The sequence below is a fragment of the Periophthalmus magnuspinnatus genome, chromosome 14, assembly GCF_009829125.3.
Source record: "Periophthalmus magnuspinnatus isolate fPerMag1 chromosome 14, fPerMag1.2.pri, whole genome shotgun sequence".
NCBI lineage: Eukaryota > Metazoa > Chordata > Actinopteri > Gobiiformes > Gobiidae > Periophthalmus > Periophthalmus magnuspinnatus.
The window spans coordinates 4,143,347-4,163,794 of record NC_047139.1 but is presented as its reverse complement, the minus strand read 5'-3'; the positions used below and the strand labels follow the sequence as shown (position 1 = coordinate 4,163,794).

Below are 20,448 nucleotides of genomic sequence, written 5' to 3'. Positions count from 1 at the left end.
ATTTAGATCACCGTGTTTCCTTTTGTTGGTTTGAAAATGCGAAATTTGCCAAAAAAACCCCTGCATATGATGATTTTTGACGCTCTAAATCACCCCGCCCTTTGCTCTCCGTGCTAAGTCACTCCCCTTCAGAGCAGCATCACAACACAATCATTATATTTTATTTTTAAGCATATCTTTTTTTAACTTTAGCCCTTATTTGTATTTGTAAACGCTGCGGACGAGTGGTTTTCAAAATGGCTGAATCTGTACAACACATTTTTATAGAACTGAACATTTTTGGACGATTTTTGTGACTTTTTTTTGACCCAGAGCCACTGCTTGAGACCCACTGTGACGTAGAGTGTAGATGTTCGTATAAAAATGCAAAAATCTCTTCAGCTCAACAGTTTACAGGCCGTTTACGCAGTTTGAGAGAAAAAGAACCCAGGCGTTTGAACCTGATTTGTCATTAATGAGCGTGAGAATCAAACCGTACGAGTAGATGAAACACAGAGCACTACGCAACTCAGGTTTGTGAAGTTGTAGTGTCTTGTTTTGTGTCATGTTTTTTTTGTAAATTTGTGAAGAATTGTCACGTGGGAGCCCGGGTTACGTAAGCTCGTGGGCGTAGTAAGGAGGGTTTGGACGGGACCCGGGAGAGACGGCGAGATGAGTCTAACATGCAACGGACGACATCTAAAACCACTGCAGTCACGTTTCAGGCATCGACGTTGTAAGACGGTAGAATGCTCAAAAAAAGTCAATTTTGCAGGATTCGCACACACATTCATACACTGGGGACGAAGGCTCTTTCCATTTTATCGTATCTGTCCTGTGTTTTGTGTGTGTGTGTGTTTGAATCTCTCTCCTTTTCCTCATATAATCTTGGCTGTTTGAGTCGTCTCTGCGGATCCGAGGACCGTTTTCCCACCTGGCCAATCCTGTCGCTCACCTGCAGCCGCCTCCCTCCATTTAAGGACATTAAGGGCGGGGCTGCGGGCCAGTCTGAGTGTCTCTTATGTGTCTGTTATGTCACTAATATTAAAGTGACTGGCCAAAAAAATAAAAGCTCTCACACTCTAATATTTGGTTGTTCCTTTAGCTTTGATTACGTCACATTCGCTGTGGCGTTGTTTCGATTTTGCTTCTACGACGTCACAGATTTATTTCCGTCCAGTTGTTGCTTTAATGTTTCACCTGTTGCTTTGATGATGGTCGAGTCTGACGCTGCAGCTTCTCCAGAACATCCCACAGATTCTCAATGGGGTTAAGGTCTGGACTCTGTGGAGGACAAATGTGTGAAAATGACGTCTCTGTCTCTCTTTATCTATCTCCCTCTCTGCTTCTATTTCTCTCTCTGTGCATCTTTCTTTCTGTCTCTCTGCTTCTCTTTCCCTCTCTGCTTCTAGTTCTCTCTCTCCCTCTCTCTTCCCCTCTCTCTCTCGCTTCTGCTTCCACCTCTCTCTGCTTCTTTCTCTCTCTGCATCCCTCTCTTCCTCTCTTTCCCACGCTGCTTCTATTTCTCTCTCTTCCTCTCTCTCTGTCTGTGCATCTCTGTCTCTCTCTTCTGCTTCTCCCTCTCTCTGCTTCTCTTTCTCGCTCTGCCTCTCTCTCCCTCTCTGCTTCTATTTCTCTCTCTCCCTCTTTCTCTCTCTGTGCATCTCTCTCCCTGCCTCTGTTTCTCCCTCTCTCTCTGCTTTCTCTCTCCTGCTTCTCTTTCTCTCCCCTCTCCCTCTCATCCTCCATTTCTCCCCCTTCTTCTCCCTCTCTCTCTCTCTCTCTCTCCCTCTCTCTCTCTGTCTCTCTCTCTCTCTGTCTCATGCTCCTCTCTCTCTCTCTCTGTCTCTCTCCCTCTCTCCCTCTCATCCTCCCTTTCTCTCCCTTCTTCTCCCTCTCTCTCTCCCCCTCTCTCTCTCTCTGTCTCATGCTCCTGTCTCCCTCCCTCCCTCTCTCTCTGTCTCTCTCTCTCTCTCTCTCTCTCTGTCTCACACTCCCTCTCTCTCTCTTTCACACTTTGATCCCGTTGAATCCTTTCATTGTCGTCTTTGAATCTGTCTGTGTCGTCAGGGAAGAACAAATCCCCTGATGTAATAACCTGCTCATTCAGTTTATTCATGTTTTTGAGCACAGACTGATGCTGAACCTCGACCGGACCAACTGCACCAACCCCAAACTATTGGCTCAGTTAAATCCAAATGGAGACTTTTTTTTTGGCCTGGCAGTTTATTTAGTCATTATGTAAAACGTGTCTCTTGTTTTCTGTCAGCACTAACTTCATGTTTGTTTGTCAAGATTTCGCCCTATTATTGTAAAATGTGTTGCTTAGTTAAACTTTACCTTTGTTACTTTCTCATTTAAACCTAAAACATTATCTTTTATTTGAATATTTTACATCGTTTTTGTTTAGTTCACCCTTTTACAACCCTGTTTACCAAATTACTTCTTTACTTTACCATTTTTTCCACCGCGTTTTCTGTCACTTTCCATTGACGAGCCGGTTCATAACGGGTGGGTTAAGTGTCTTGCACAAGGGCACAACGACAGCGTTCATCTGTGACGAGCTGGAATCGCACCGTCAACCTTCGAATCAGTGAATAAACACTCTGCAAACTGAGCGACTTTGGTCCTTCTGTAGCTAATTCATCATTTCTAAGTCGTTTAAATGCAAAAAGTCTGAATTAATCACAGTTAAATCTACTCTTTTCTTTCCTCGACGCGAAACGACACAACTGTGCGACGCCATTTCGGTAACGCCGTTTTCTGCCGTGCCCTCGTCTGGTATAAAACAAGTCCTCACTGATCTGCCGTGACGCCGACACTCAATACTCAGCCTGACATCACCGTGAGTGGGTTACTCAAAGGCTCGGAGCTGCTGGAGAGGCATGTTCCCAAGAATGTCAATGAGCTCATCTGAAAATCATACGAGAGGCGCGGGGTGAGTCATCGTGCGAAGCGTCTGGGGAGTTGGGGAGGTGTCTGGGGAGAGGGAAGGGGCCAGAGGATACCCCGAGAGCTGCACGTGAACATTGTCGGAGAAATATTCAGGTCACATGAGTCTCCGGGAGTTAGTTTTTTTGTTGCTGGAGCTGTGGCGTGTGCTGCACAGGCCCTGGATTCTACCGGAGCCTTGTTTAAATTAAGCACAAACCCTGCGTGTTTAGGCTGCGTTCCACCTTGTGATGTCATCGTGTGGTGATACAGGAAGTGCTCCACTGCGTTTTTAAACTCCGCACGCCTTCATTTGAATCATTTTGATCATTTCAGCCCGGGAATTTTTCAATCTTTACTGAACTTTAGGAAGCTTTTTAACGTGAAAACTACCACTTGATGACATCACAAGGTGGAACGGAGCATTTTGAGGTTTGGAGATGTAACAGAGTAATAATAAAGTGACTCAAACGTGTGTGAGTGAAAACAAAACCCAACTCTGACTGTGTTTTTGATGAGATAACGACATTATAACGTGACTAAAAGCTAAAAAAAGGAGTAAATTTTACGTCATATAGGACCTTTAGAGACCATGGAGCTGGAGGACATGTCTGGGGTGAGGGAAGTCTGGGAGTTCCTGCTCTGACCCGGCCCCGGATAAACAGAATGGAATTATATATGAAGTACTTTTGACGCATAAACATAACAAATAAACTATGACATAAACATTCTCTCACCGTGTTTACCTGCAGTTTTACACAGTTTAAACTTAATTCAATGGAGATACACACTTAATGCCTCCAGGCCAAGTTACAGGTCAGCTCTGTGGAGAGGTGACCCTGCTCAAGGACGGTAAGGATGCCCGTTTTCGAGGTTTTTGCAGTAAAAATGAACCTAATTGCATAAATATGAGACGGATGAACTGAATGACACACCGATCTGCCATTGAAAGGTGGCAGATCCTCACTAAAAAGTTACACAGTAGAGCTTTAATCGCATTTTTAGAGGTTACATCAGACACTAGAACGACACAGAGACAGTTTAGAGTCGTGTTGGTACGTGAAGGGCATCAAAACCAAATCAGAACTTTGAAATATGTAATAATTAAAAGTAGATGGGAGTTTCAGTGTCAGGGGGAGTTTTGATTCTCTGGAAGAGCTGGGGGGAGGTGTCTGGGGGAGAGGGAAATCTATTTTGATTTTGTAACATAGGTTTCTCACAGTGGAAATGAAAAAAAAACAAAAAAAAAGGTTATATTTGATCCAACTCGGCGTCAGTAGCACAAAAGTCAGTCATCCGTTCGGTTCATCGCGCGCTCCTTTACGCACACAGCATTTTGATCTTTTATCCGAGTTGCCTGGTAACCTGTCACGCTGCCTGCAATAAAACAATTAATGAACAACCAGCGACTCCTCGTTAATAACAAAACGCTAAAAGAAAGTGACAAGCGCAGTGGTGGAAGTATTTGTGCGCTCGCATCCAAAATGACCGTCGGGCTCTCCTTTATGACGCCTGTCGGGTTGAATTATCCGCTTTGGCGCGCCCCCTTCTCCCGGTTCACATTTCCAGAGAGGCAGCAGTGGGTCTCCGCGGTGCTTTGGCTCACGGGACTCCCTCCTCGCGGTCCTCCCCCACTCCTCCCTCCTCCCTCTTTCCTCCTTTCTCCTTCTCTGCTCTCTAACGCAACACACACACACACAAAAAAAGGGGGCTGGACACAGGACAATCCGTCTCCCACGTAAACCACGTCAGAGGCGGCTCCGTTTATTTAAACCTTGAATCAAGACCGGGGCAAAGTTTTCTCAGCCGGCACAGCGTTGCCTAGTAGCAGCTATTGGCGGCGGGAGCGTTATCCAGCGACGTATTTTTTTTTTTGGTTTTACGCACGCAGTTTGAGCGCGCCGTGGACGTTTACCTTCACTGTCTGTGCGCCTGTCATCCGCCTGTCTTCATCTAAAAGCGATATAAACTCCAAAAATGCCGCAGACTGTGACGCTAATGGGACCCTCTCCTTGGGGTTTTCGGCTCGTGGGAGGACGGGATTTCAGCACACCCTTAACCGTGTCCAGGGTAAGTCGTAAGTCACGTCATGGCAACGCGCAGGGAAGTTTCATTCATTGGATCTGGGAGGAAAATGGGACACGTTTGACTTGGCTTTGTAGTGGCTTGGCCTAATAGTTGCTTTTACATGTGTGTGTGTGTGTTTGTGTGGATGTGACAATGACTTTATTAACTTTTACGCACGGATTGAACATAAATGAACCCATAGTTTCGTGTTAAAGCTGCGTTCCAATTGATTTAATCCTATAATGTCTGGCTTTTTATGCGTTTTTGTGTGTGTTTTTGGGCATGTTGACAATGACTTTTAACTTTTACGCACAGATTGAACATAAACAAACCCTAGTTTACCTTTAAAGCTGTGTTCTAATTGATTAAATCCCATAATGTATCCGTTTTTGTGCGTTTTATGTGCGTTTTTGGCGACGTTGACAGTGACTTTTAACTTTTACGCACGGAGCAAACATAAACAAACCCATAGTTTACTGTTAAAGCTGTGTTTCAATTGAATTAATCCTATAAATTTTGCCCTTTTATGCGTCTCTGTGCGTTTTGTGTGTGTTTTTAGTGATGTTGACAATGACTTTATTAATTTTTACGCATAACGAACTTTTACGCACATAAACGAACCCATAGTTTACTGTTAAAGCTGTGTTCCAGTTGATTAAATCCTATAAATTATGCCTTTTGGTGGGTCTGTGTGTGTTTTTGGTGATATTGACAATGATTTTTTTGACTTTTACGCATGGAATGAACATAAACAAACCCATAGTTTACTGTTAAAGCTGTGTTCCAATCGATTAAATCCTATAAATGATGCATTTTTTATGGATCTAGCTGACTATAAACATTTGCTAAAGACCAAGAGGCAGTTTTTGCAGAGGGATTATAATTTAAGATAGATTAGATATCACTTTCCTCAGCTGCGATGATGAGAAATACAACCCATGCACTGGTAATATCTAGAAAAGTTCAAAGAAGTTCTGTTCCATTTTACGTTTATATGGCAACGATGTTCAGTTTAACCAGATATTTTTGGAGAGACGCAGCCCTTTGACTTTGTACTGTGTGGTCTGAGTTTACACGACATATTTCACATTTTATCAACACGATATTCTGAAGTTTCGAGCGTTCTTTGCACTACTTTGAAACTCTGGCACGGACCGGTGTCTTCTGCTCTAGCCAAACGTTCCAGCATCATAAAATCCCCACTTCAAACTGAGTCCTTCACATTTACAAGTCCATTAGCACCAGTAAACATCATGTAGTGTGTTTCTATACAGCGCGTAATGTTATAAGGTGCGGTCGTGTGCGTTCGAATTCTCCTGTGAACTTTTCTGGCCATTTGGATTTTAAATATATGGGTCAGAAGTCAAAGCTCTGGTACGGCATCGCGGTAGCCAATGGTTTACGCTGTCCAGGATAAACATTGGATGATCGAGCGTTGGGATAGAGAGGAGGGGGGGGGGGTGGAGAGTCGGGGAGACATTTGTTTTTCATTGGAGACGCTGAGGGAATCCAGGTGTTGCTCTCAGCTCCAGGCCCGCCACCACGCACCCGACTGGCCTTTAACTGCAAACCAGAGGTGTAATTTATGGATTTACGGCTGCGGAGGATCGGACAAAAAGCCGAAGAGGTCACTAAATGTCAGCTTCGGCGCTAAGGCTAACGCTAACTGCCGCGTCAGGCTTGCGATGCGGCGGTGACGGAGCGGTGAGCAAGATCGCGTCATCTCCGCAGCCTCTGAGTCGACTTCTTTCGTGACTTTTTTATACCTGTCTAAGCTGCGACTTCAACTGACAAAATCCCACGCTCAGAACTAAAGATGTACCGCGTAACTTTCCGTTTCTATGCGGTTTCCATGGAGATGTTGCCTCAAACGTTTCACAGCGGCACATTAACTCGATCTAATCTTACATTCGTTCAATTAGAAGTGTTTTTATCGCTCAAACGAACTGCTTTGACGATTATTCTTAGTGTGACCGAGTCTGAGTGGGTTCGCGACTCCACAGATCTGACCTGTAACTCACCCCGGTTGCATCACCTAGGCCACATGTGTCAAACTCAAGGCCCACGGGCAAAATGTGGCCCGCTACGTCATTTTATGTGGCCGCGACAAGGTGGATTAAAACGTCAGACTGTCTTAAAATGTCACTTTCTCAGGAGATACACAGTTAGTCATATTTTTTTTACATCTTTACAACAATTTTGCTGATTTTGCCGTCGGTGAGATTGAGTTTGACACCCCAGACCGAGACGTTTTACGATAATTACTATGTTGGCTTTTACATACATGATAAATCTAACGCTATTTTTGGGGGGTTAGTATTTATCTGGGTACTTTTTCTTTGCAGCAGTGGGATATTTTTGATTTTTTTTTTGCAATATGACAAGCTAGATTCATTTCAACAATATATCGCGGTTTGTTTGTGATCGTGACGGGCCGAGCGCCACCTGCGTGTTGCCATGGAGATAAAAAAACAAATGTCGTACGCAGAAAACAATAGTGGGAATAAGTTGTTTTGGAAGCTCCTCCTTTGTGACCCCCTTCCCCGGCGTTTCAAAAAACCCATCGATTTACACTTGGAACGCCGCTGGATTTTATAAACCCGTGCATTTTTCTCTGATTACAACATCCATTTAATTAATTACGAGATGCGCTTCAGAGGTAGCCGTAAAAACAGTTTACATTCATTAGCTCATTGCTGACATAAATAAAACCGAAAGATGGCTCGGGAATCCGTGAAGGGAAGCAGATGGGAGACACATTCACGATTACTGAAATATCTAGCGTCGTAAATACATTCATCAAGCTGTTTCTTTTTTAATCTTTGCTCAAATCCTTAATGTCCCGTTGACGTCAGCGCCTCTGAAAATGAAAAAAAACGCCCCTTTTTTTGCCAAACACAATAATTATTTCCCTAAAGGAGCCAATTGTTCTGATTTATGGGTGAATAAGTCAAAATTAGCTTCAGGAAATAGTCACGGACGGCTATTGTGGGAAGCAGTGGCCCCGTACGCTCGTGTTTAATGTAATTTAGTGCGTCGGCCAGTGCGGAGTACCACCTACCAACGCAATTTATCACCTGCCTGCTGCATTTCTGTTACGCTCAGAGCTCAACACGGCAATAAAAAGTGTCTGTATGTAAAGATATGGCAAGAACCGGCACCGATGAAACATATTTTAGCCGTAGAGTGGGGGGTATTCGCTCCACTCGAGTTTAAACTGAATGTATGTGCAGAAAGTTTATTAAAAAAAACAGCAATTTAAGCAAAAAAACAAACAAAAAAAAAGGAAAAAACATGCTTTGCACAGTTATCTCGACCCTGTATTTGTAGCGTTTAAAATGTAAAAAATAAAAATAAAAAAATAAAGTGGATTAATGGTCATTATTACACAAAACTGACTCTTATAGAGCTTTTAGTCGTGTTATAATATTGAAACGCGCCTGGAGTTGTATGTGCAGAAACTTTATTAAGAAACAGTAATTTTAGCAAAAAAAAAAAGACAAAAAAAAGACAAAAAAACCCCCAAAACAAACAAAAACATTATCCTGTTGACCCTATACTCCAAACATTATTGAAAAAGTGAAATAAAGGGCTTAATATTATGCATAATTTACTCTTTTAATCATGTTTGAATGTCGTTACCTCATTAAAAACACACCTGCAGTTGTTTGTGCAGAAAGTTTATTAAAAAAACAGCATTTTAAGCAAAAAAACAAACAAAAAAACCTGAAAAAAACATGCTTTGCACAGTTACCTCGACCCTGTACTTGTAGCGTTTAAAATGTAAAATAAAAACAAAAGTGGATTATATTACGCAAAACTGACTCTTATGAGCTTTTAGTCGTGTTCAAATGTTGTTACATCATCAAAAACACACCTGGAGTTGTGTTTTATTTCATTCACAACTCTTTATTATCAGTCTGTACATTTCCAAAGCTCAAAACGCTCTGTTCCACCTTGTGATGTCATGAAGTGGTAGTTTTAAAGCTGAGTGCAGATTGGCAGTTTCAGTGTTGAACTAATCAAAACAATTCTAGTGAAGATGCATGGAGTTTAAAAACACATTTATACATTTTTAAACATATTTATTGTATTTTATTTTTATTTCAAATATATAAACGAGAATAACAAGAGAGGAAAGACGCTACAGTCAAAGGATGTTTAAAAAAAAGTTGAACAAATGAAAAATAAACAGAGTAACACGTTTTATATTTCAAATTCTGTGCAAAGTGATTTTGTTTTCGGGGCTTTTCAGTTTGTGCAATAGTTTAGAGAAGTTATATAAGAGGACAAAAGACATTGAAATACAACAAATAGTTTAAAAACACAGTCCTGTATTACCACATGATGACATCACGAGGTGGAACACAGTGTTTTCAGGCTAAACGTGCAAGATTTGTGTGTTAAACGTGTGTCAATGAACCAAAAAAACACAAAAAAACTCCAGGAAACATTAGAACACAGATAGAAAACAGCGTAATATGGACCCTTTAAGAAAAAAAACAAAAAAACATTGAAAAGTAGATTTTTTTAAAGGTCCTGTATTTCATTTTCCCCCACGTTTTGAACAAACTCAGTCTTGCCTCAGTACAGATATAACATAACATAAGTCCGCTGCGTCCTGTCGCCGTGTGATTATAAACTCCGTGAGGTTTTTTTGCGTAAAGACAGGTCGTGTTAAAGTCTATTTGTCTGCACTAGATAATTACAGCACAGAAGAAACAGTAGTACTCAAGTAAAAATATATACCATGAAATACGAGTAGTTGCTTTGTAATTTAGTCACTTTGAATCCGGCTTTGAAGTTCTGGGCCTGAGGTGTTTTTATCTGAATGAGGTTAACGTGTTTCACACTCGTGTCGTGGATTACCTCATGTACGTTACATTTATGCAAATCCAAAGTGCGATATGTTGATAATGACTTTGTTTTTTGTGTAGTGATGCTGCGTTGTGAATAATAATAATAATAATACATTTTATTTATAACGCACTTTACATTTGAACAACAAATCTCAAAGTGCTACAGTGAAAAAAAGACATTAAAAACAGATGTACGTTTATAATTTGTGGTTAAAAGTCTTAAATTACTCAAAAGTGACTCTTGTGAGCTTTAAATCGTGTTATAAAGCCGTTAGCGCATCGAAAAACACGCCTCCAGTTGTGTTTTGTCGCGTTCTCACGTGTGTCTGTAACCGTTTATTTTTAGTTTTTCTGTATCTCCAAAGCTCAAAATGCTCTGTTCAACCTTGTGATGTCATAAAGTGGTAGTTGTTTTTTTTTAACTTTGACCTTCTGTTCAGAAAAAAAAAAAATTGGCAAGTCCAGAGTCTGAAATGATCCAAATGATTCAAGAAATGAAGGTGTGTGGAGTTTAAAAACACAGTGGAGCACTTCCTGTATCACCACATGATGACATCACAAGGTGGAACAGAGTGTTTTCATCCTAAATGGGCCCTTTAAACAGTGTAATGTGGGCCCTTTAAACAGTGTAATATGGGCCTTTAAACAGTGTAATATGGGCCCTTTAAACAGTGTAATATGGGCCCTTTAAACAGTGTAATATGGGCCCTTTAAACAGTGTAATATGGGCCTTTAAACAGTGTAATATGGGCCCTTTAAACAGTGTAATATGGGCCCTTTAAACAGTGTAATATGGTCCCTTTAAACAGTGTAATATGGGCCCTTTAAACAGTGTAATATGGGCCTTTAAACAGTGTAATATGGGCCTTTAAACAGTGTAATGTGGGCCCTTTAAACAGTGTGATGTGGGCCCTTTAAACAGTGTAATATGGGCCCTTTAAACAGTGTAATATGGGCCCTTTAAACAGTGTAATATGGGCCCTTTAAACAGTGTAATATGGGCCCTTTAAACAGTGTAATATGGGCCTTTAAACAGTGTAATATGGGGCCTTTAAACAGTGTAATATGGGGCCTTTAAACAGTGTAATATGGGCCCTTTAAACAGTGTAATATGGGCCCTTTAAACAGTGTAATATGGGGCCTTTAAACAGTGTAATATGGGCCTTTAAACAGTGTAATATGGGGCCTTTAAACAGTGTAATATGGGGCCTTTAAACAGTGTAATATGGGCCCTTTAAACAGTGTAATATGGGCCCTTTAAACAGTGTAATATGGGGCCTTTAAACAGTGTAATATGGGCCTTTAAACAGTGTAATATGGGGCCTTTAAACAGTGTAATATGGGGCCTTTAAACAGTGTAATACGGGCCCTTTAAACACCCACATGAGGCGAATCTGTCACAAAGTTGAATATTTTTTGTGTCAGTCCAAATAAACAAAAGTTAATGTTTTTTTTTTCATAATTACCACAGACATTTGGGACATTATTCAAACCCAAAGATATGATTGTTTTGAGTTGAAATAACTTGAAGCCATAACAGTTTGTGGAGCCAATCTTCCCCCTCCAAAAATAAAGATAAGATTTTGATATTTCGAAAACGCTGAGTCTCCCATAGAGTTACTGTGTATTGATACTTTGCAGCTGATGTCATCAATATTTCCAGGGGTCGTGATGCTAACCGTAAGCACTGCTCTGTCTCAGGCTTCTTGGACTTTAATCTGAGCTTTATTTTGACACAATCTGACCAGAAAGAGCTGGTTTAGTTTGAACATTTGAGCAGATTTTGTACCATTAAACAAGTCTCGCTCACGTAACATTACAGTCGCAAGCTAGCTAGCATTAGCCGACAGTTTTTCAGTTAGTTATTCTCACTTTTTTGACACCGAAACAGGACCGTGAGCGCATCGTATCGATCGCAGACTCCTAAAAATGCGTCGTTTAAATCCATTTTGCACTGAGTTTTCTTGACTTTTCAGACGATCTAAAACTTTTTGAGCGTGTTTACGAATGTCTCCACGATAACAGCTGAACATTCCGCCATAGACATACATGTAGAACACCCCCAGCGTGACGTAACTGCGAAATATCGATAGACCCTGGTCCTCCATCGCAAATTAACACCTCAACAAACGCTAAAACGTGAACGCACCTTATCCGTGGGCTTCCAAAATGATGGAAATACGATTGTTGTCATAGCGATTCACAACCGAAAAACAAAACATTACATCTTTTGAACGGGAAAAAAAAGTCTTTAACGTGTCATAATGTAACAGGAAGCTGAAACGAATGAATTAATCACTCAAATACTTGATGGTAGCCTCAAAAAGTCCCGTAAACGAGAACCAACTGGCTTTGTAATGCGGTAATAATGAACTGGTCCCACGGCGCACATTATGAGTTGGCTTGTTAGCACGTTTAACCTCTTTAGCCGTACTTCTCATGTCTGAGCGGTTCAGTGTGTCAGCGAGCGCTCGGGCAAGACCCCAGACGTCCGGGAAACTTGTAAATCCATTGATATAATGGGCAAAGCATTTCGACAGGAGGTGTTGGATACGCCAGCTGTACAGGACTTTGTGTGCTGCTGCGAAAGTGTTGTCGGGGAAGAGCGTGACGCGGTGGGGCTGTCCGAGCTGCCAACGAGCAAACACCGGGCTGCGGACAGGAATTTACAGCGCGCTCCTGGGTAAATAGAACCCCCGACCATGAATGAGCTTTTATTTTGACAGGTACTTGTTGACGTATTGTAAACGTTGTTGTCCTTTTTCCGCTCGTTTAAGGTTATAGCTGGGTTTCAGATGATGTCACAAGAGACTATAGGTCAATAATATTAAAAAAAAAACACAGATGGGAGGCAAATAAAATTGATTTGTTGTTAAATAGTGAGTTCTAGGGTCTAGTCAGTGATAAAAATAATCAGGTTCAGTATGTGCGACTTTATAGATGGGATATTTCATGGCAAACTACAATGTATTGTATTTTCCAGACTATAAGTCACATACTTTTTTTCATAGTTTGGCCAAGAGTGCGACTTATACTCAGATGTGACGTATTTGTGGAATGTTTGTTTTTTTTCATTATTATGCATTTTTTGGCTGGTGAGACTTATACTCAGGTGCGATTTATACTCCGACTTATACTCCGACTTATACTCCGACTTGTACTCCGACTTATACTCCGACTTATACTCCGATGCGACTTATACTCCGGTGAGACTTATACTCCGGTGCGACTTATACTCCGACTTATACTCAAGGGCGACTTATACTCCGATTTATACTCCGGTGCAATTTATACTCCGACTTATACTCCGGTGCGACTTATACTCCGGTGCGACTTATACTCCGACTTATACTCCGACGCGACTTATACTCCGGTGAGACTTATACTCCGTTGCGACTTATACTCCGACTTATACTCAAGGGCGACTTATACTCCGATTTATACTCCGGTGCAATTTATACTCCGACTTATACTCCGGTGCGACTTATACTCCAGTGCGACTTATACTCCGCAAAATATGGTAATCAATAGAGAAAGACTATGACATCTTCACACTGTAGAAACCACCATTAGCTTAGCATTGTGCTCTAGTTTAAACATACCAATACAATCTTTATTTTCGAATGATCACCTTAAGAACCAATTTCTAAGGATTTGGACTCAGAAATGTACATTATGTAAGAAAAAGTCTGTACCACTGCAATGTAATATTAAAATTTAGACTTGTGTCCAAAATAATCACGATTAACGATATTATTACAATAATTATTAAACCAAGCAGCAGTATAACGTCCTCAAATGTGGACACCAGGACCTTGTAGAGAAAATATTATATTGTGGTCTAGACGACACAAACCCAGGTCCACTGCCCACGAGCCACAACGGTGACAGTGAAGAACCATCCTGAATTCAAAATAAACACAGAAGAACAAGTTTCATTGCTATGACAGAGCGCCCCCTTGTGGACAAACACCAGAACTAACATCCAAACATTGTATTGAAACTGAAAACATGAGGCCGTCTGGTTCCGTAAAGGCGATTATACTCGTGTGCGATGTTCACGATTATTAAAAAATGCCACAAACGATTCATTGCGGACTCTTTTTATCGCGATTATTATTAACGATATTATCACATATCGTCCCATCCCTAATGTGTAATAACTACTGCTTAATTAGCCTTAATAAAACATGAAGAAAGGCTTAAATCATAATGAACAACTGGTTTATTAAGAATCAGGGTGAGGGAATTAAATGTGCGGGTTTGAAGTAAATATTATAACTAACTAGAATGTTTCAGGCTCAGTAACTACTTCATGAAGCTGTTAGAATAGAAGCATATATATTTTTAAATTATTTATGTGTTTATTGCTTGGAAAAACAAAGAAAAACATGCGTCCTTATCCATGATTGTTAACACAAAATCCCCCCAAAAAGGTCATTAACTATATATATTTTTGCCTGAAGTTGTACAACACTTGTTTTAAGATGTTCCTGAAGCAGCAGTCAGTGAAAAATGCAAAAGTGTCTCCGAGCGTCTGGAAAAACACCGCACAAAAGACGGACGCGTTATTCGTTATTATTACAAGGAGCTAAACTGGGTCGGTCTCTGTCGCACGTTACACTACACCTGTAATCTGTCCCCGGTCGCACATTTCGTAGATGCGGAATTTCAGGAATTTCTTTGGGTCACATTGGGAGACACCGGACAGAAGTATGTGTCGCGTTTATTTGACATGACGGAAGTTTGAAGTACATGTTTTTACTTTAATGTGAGTAAAGGATTCATTTATTCTGCCGTATCGAAATGAAATGTACTTTTGTCGACGTACAGTACAGTAGTTGTAGTAAAAATAGTAGGGTTGATAGCAGTTGTAGCTGAAACTGTAGTAGTATAGTCGTAATAGTTGTAGTAGAAGTACAAATGGTGGTAGTAGAAGTAGTGGCAAAAGGGACAATTCATGTTCATTCATTTATTTATTTATTTATTTCACATGTATCAATCACACTTAATGCACATTTTACTATTTTTTTTTCTTATTTTAGCTCAAAAAGGAGTTGGAAAAACGGGTCTGTTGTCCCGTTTTAGGGGCCCAGATTGGACTCGCTTCCTCTTAATTTATATTAGAGGGGGGCCCATGGGAGACTTATTGCCCTGGGCCCCCAAATTTCAGTTGACGGCCCTGCTCATCCAGAATATTCTTCGCTAGATTTGAGTTGTTTTCACTGATGACAAAGTACAATATAACAGTTCTTTAAACATGGAACTTATTCATTTATTCAAGATTAAAGACTATAAAGTATCGCGGTTCACGGTCTCATTGTTTTGCAGATTTTTTTAGAGAATTTTACATGTTTTTTACTGCGTCCTGATTGGCTGTTGGACTGTAGACCATTGTGTTCTGCGTCCTGATTGGCTGTTGGACTGTAGACCATTGTCCATCAGTCTCCTCCGTGCCGTGTCTCCTGTCCAGTACAGAATGTGTTCAGACAAATTTACATAAACGTTGGATCGCAGTGTGACTCTGAAGTGCTGTACGTTTGCAATTTGTTTTCTCCCCGACAAAACCCACAATGTCGATGAAACGTTCTGCACCGACAGACGCCTACGAAGGTTTGAACTTCGAGAGAGTTTAAACGAGAGAGAAATGTGAGAAAATGTTAACGCCTGTGTGGGAAAAGTGTATAAAGTGTGTGGTGAGGGGTTTTACAGACAAAAACAGAGAATAAATGTAAAAAATAAAGCTGATACTTCGCGGATTTCGCCTTTTGCGGGTTATTTTTAGAACGTGACCCCCGCGATAAACGAGAGACCTCTTTAAATGGTAAACCTTCAGAGCAGTGGATGAACATTTGCAGTCGTAGTAATCGTAGTTGGTAGATATTTGTCTTACCAACAACAACTATATCTAGGATTACTCAAAAGTATTCCTCGTTTTGCTGAAGGAGCGACCCGCAGACGTTGGGGACACGTCTGGAGAGATCACATTGGTGTTTCGTGAACCCGGCGTCCTTTCTGACCTCTAATCTCTCGCTCTGTGCAAGTCTCTGGACCACATACCAAAGACACGACTTGTGACTCGACGCGGTCCCATCGCTAACGCTACATGTTATAATTGTCGGCTACGGGACGGTTAGCGGTGGCACTTTTCTCAGAGCTAGAATTAAACTCGCCGTGAGAGCGCGTCAACAGCAGTTTGAGCAAAAGTGCGCAGATGTTTTCCCTGAAGTATTTCCTGTTTTGAGGGTATAAAGGGAGGGGGGTATGGAAGCTTTCTGTCAGTGTCCAACTACGTCTGAAACATCACGGTCATATCTGGGTTGTTTTTTTTGTTTTTTGGCTGAAATATTCCACAGTATGGCATTAAACTTTTCTCTCTTACGGTTATTCAGTGGCGTTTTTGTTGTTAAACCTTCAAAACCTTCCATAAAACCTTCTGTATTGTGATTGAAAAACTCTAATTGGGTTTGTGAGATTATCTGCTTGTCTCTAATGTATAAAGATGGATAAATTTAATGCCATACACTGGAACATCACCGCTAAAGTTATGGAGAGCACCAACTAGGCCTGTCTCGACTTATCGTTCAATATATAAAAACTGGAAGTATATATTTTGAGGTTCAGTATTGATCTTTTGTACGTTTTCGTTGCAGCAATGGAGCGATTTTTATTATTTTTGTTATATTACGATAAAATCTGAGCTGTGAAAGTTTGAATAAATAACTTTTATGGCTGATTATTGGTTCATTCTGCTGTTTATTTGTTGCAGCTCAGGGCTTTTTATGATTTTCTCTATTTAAAAACAGTTTACTGGGATTATTCAGCTGGCAATGGCATAAAGTTGTTTCGATATTACAGTTTATCGTTATATTTCTTTGTCGCAATATATATTTCATACATAAGAATATACAGTTTATGGGCACCTGGAAAACACTTCTTTCTTTTGTTTATTCTTTATCATTACGTAAGGCAAGTTTATTTGTACAGCACAATTCATACACAAAGTAATTCAAAGTGTTTTACAGAATAAGAAAGACATTGGAATCACACAAATCAAAACATAAATAATCATCATAAAATTAACATTAAAAGAGTAGAGTGCAGAATAAACCCCTTTCAGTTGTATTCGCAGAAAAACAACCGTCTGAGTCTGGATTTAAACATTGTCAAAGTCGAGGTCTGAGTCACATCTTCAGGAAGAATGTTCCAGGTTTTAGCTGCAGAAAAATGAAACATTGATTCAACATGTTTAGTCCTTGTTTCATCCTGGTTTAGACCTGGTTTAGGCCTGGTTTAGTCCTGGTTTAGTCCTGGTTTAGTCCTGGTTTAGTCCTGGTTTAGTCCTGGTTTAGTCCTGGTTTAGTCCTGGTTTAGTCCTGGTTTAGTCCTGGTTTAGTCCTGACTCTGGACTCCAGCAGGAGGCCGGTCCCTGAAGTCCTCAGAGTGTGAGGTGGTTGATGTGACATATTATTATTGGGCTGTATAATGATTCCTTCACTCCGCAGGTTTAGAAAATGCTCCAGATGCTCCTGGAAACATAAACATTATAGTTTATCATTTATTTATTATACTCTTGCCTCCTTCTCGCCTGCTCCACTTGCCTTTGTCGCTCAGAATCTCATGGGGTTTAGCTCAACAGCGCACGGTCCATGGGCAGGACTGGATGTACCTCGCCGCTCAACGCTAAACTCGCCATCGCTAAACAGTGGCCATGTTTAGACCCCAGAGCTTGACTCAGTCGCCCCAAGTTGCAGGTATAAAAGAATAATCCGATTAAAGAGTAATGAAACATAGGCTCTGTTCTTCTGATAAGTTTCAAAGCGCTGTCGTCCATTGATGTCCAAACGCTGATTTCCGTGGACATTCTTCAAACTGCTGACTGCGATTAGCTCCATACATCCCGCGTTAGAGCATTATCTACAGCCCTGTTTATTGCTCTTGGCGCATTTACATAGGCCTGGGTTGTTACATATTATCCTTGACACCACTGGCTCTGAAATGGCTTCCTGAAATGTCACCAAGGTCATTACCATGGCTTTTATCTACAATAACAGACAAACAAAGGCGGCGGACGCGTTGCCAGATATTATTTTCCCTGTTGCTCTGGAGGTGTGACTGCTGAACTGTGCAAGGCCCCGGAGGAACTGAGCACGCAACAAGAGCAACAAATTGGGCTTTGAATGGAAAGAATGCATTTTCATACTTCATTGGGGGAAAACCGCTCTTAATCACATAACGGGCTATTGTTTGTGAGGGTTGATTAGAAGATTATTCATGTGACGGGAACGAAATGTGACAAGTACGCACGACGATCTAGAGCAGGGGGCGCAGACTTTTTCAGTATGTGAGCTACTTTTAAAATGATCATGTCTGAAAGATCTACCACCTAATACAAACATGTTAAACATATATTTGTAAATGTATTATGAATTCTTACATGTACAGTGCATTTTCATGTACTTTGCACAACGTCATGAGATAAAACTGCACAACACAACTGAACTTCTTACATGTTCATAATGACTTGAATGATGATTACTGCTCTGACTTGAATAGAATCAGTGAGGGATGCAGAGTTCGGGCAGAAGCTTCTGACAGACACGAGTAAAACTGCATTTTTCATTTGAAAGTGATAACAGAGCTAATCATGTTGATTACGGTTTTGTCTTTTTTTATAGCCATAAAAATCACGTTAAACCAAGTATCAGAATTTACTGCATTTTTTCACACAACTACTTCTATTTACACATCCATCTGTATTTTTTCTTTTACGCATCGAATAAAGGCAGATTACCGTAATGATGGTAAAATCTTGAGATAGCCCCATGTCTCCGCTTTGAGACGTCATTTGAATTTACATGAGAGCACGACTGAGCGTGGGGTTACGCTGCTGGAAAGTCCTCAACCCGCTCTATCTGCGACGATAGGATCCGACGCTATAGGGTTAAACTAACTCGCACTTGTTTAAGCGTGTGCAGCCCATGATGTGACCTCGGGTCAGGTGTAATCTGACTGTTGTCCTGTAGATTAGTCATGTGACTGGATGGATGACGGGACGTGATCTACACAAGATGCCTTCGACGTAATGAACACCGCTGATCTAGAATATAACGCTGATGGAACGGTCCATTACAAAGAAAGACCAATCCTGAATATATAGGATTGTAATAAAGCTGTAGCACAAAAATTTACCTTAAGTTCAGCAGCAGCCAGGGCCGGTTCAGCGTAGAAGCAGAATAGGCAGCTGCTTAGGGGCCCAAAGCCACTAGGGGGCCCCCAAGAGCCCATATATTTGTCTTGAAAATAATATAATATGTAAAGTTATACTATAAACAGTGCTCAGGTGTTTAAATATCACTTTATAAAAATCACATTTGTTTTAATATAGTAGCAAAATATCTGATGCCTACACTTGTTTTATTTTTTAATTTGATATATTTTATTAATTAATTATATATTTTTTTAATTACTTTTTTCTGAGTCATGTGAGTGCACGTTTTGGCCCAGAAGTTACACAGTTAGAGAGAACGTAGTAGCCGTGAAACTGTAAAGAGACGATCGAGGGAAATGCAGAAAAGTGCAAAGAAAATGTTCAATATTCAACTTAAACTCTCACCGATGATAACGGTGAACACGGTAAACATTATTATTTTGTTCTGTGTTTATCGTAAAGGTGTTTTATGTTTCAGAGCTGAACACATTTTCCTCTATCTGTCTTTTAGTTTTCACGGTGTTGAAGGTGTGGAAAGTGTGAAAGAGTAAATATTGACACATGAAGCGTGAAGTCCTTTTTTTATGAAGAAAACTAGATGAACTTAGAGATTATAGATAAAAACTGCAATAACAACATATTCTTATCAGTCTGTATCGAGCATAATATCACAAAATCTGCTGGGAATCTACTCTTTTTATGAATAATTTGATCAATAAAACATACGTTAGCATAGAGATAATTGACAAAACAAACAAAAACATCATTTTTTTTGCAGCGCACAGGTTGATTTCAGCCCAAAACAATATAAAAAATGGCTTATCAGTAAAGTCGCAATAAAACAAGTAATAAAAATACGGTATAAATGACCAGGGACTTGGGACAAAAGGAAACAGCTGACTCCAAAATGTTCACGTTCATGTTTAATCCCAACACAATTTGGTTTCTGTCCTTTCAACCGACCAGAAAAGTGACAAAATAAGTAAATAATACGGCTGTAATGACGCAAAACATTAAAAAGATCATCCAATATGGGTTTTTTCATGACTAATATCGATACTGATTGTTTACCGAGCAACCAAAGGCCGATAAACTCTGCCGATATGTTTTCTTTTGATTATTTCCTCCACATTATGTAAGTTAAATTCACTACAAACCTATAAGAGAGCTGTGTAGTCGCGTTTTCTGCAGCTGTCTTGTCATATTAAAATGTTTATATAAAGTTTTGTGTGCATTTTTAGACAGAAAATCAACCAAACCAAAATATCGGCATGTGCTGGACATTTAAGCCCGATACCTCATACGCTTAAAATGCCAAATATCGAAACTCAAATATCACCCAACGGACATATCGTCTAACTCTAAAGCTAATGTGGAAGCGTGCGCTAAACATGTGTACGG

At 40.4% G+C, this 20,448-nt stretch overlaps 1 protein-coding gene across 2 annotated transcripts in view; it reads left to right on the top strand.

Moving 5' to 3' along the window:
* pdlim4 (PDZ and LIM domain 4) overlaps positions 1–20,448 on the top strand; it is a 128,670-nt gene that overhangs the window by 30,875 nt on the left and 77,347 nt on the right. Inside the window, exon 1 of one of the 2 annotated variants that reach the window (XM_033979017.2) lies at positions 4,703–4,980. The exons of the other annotated variant lie outside the window; for it this stretch is intronic. Within the exon in view, the coding sequence (XP_033834908.1) occupies positions 4,888–4,980 (93 nt within the window). The 5' untranslated portion in view covers positions 4,703–4,887. Of the gene's footprint in view, positions 1–4,702; positions 4,981–20,448 lie in introns of those variants that run through there. 2 annotated transcript variants of the gene reach the window in all.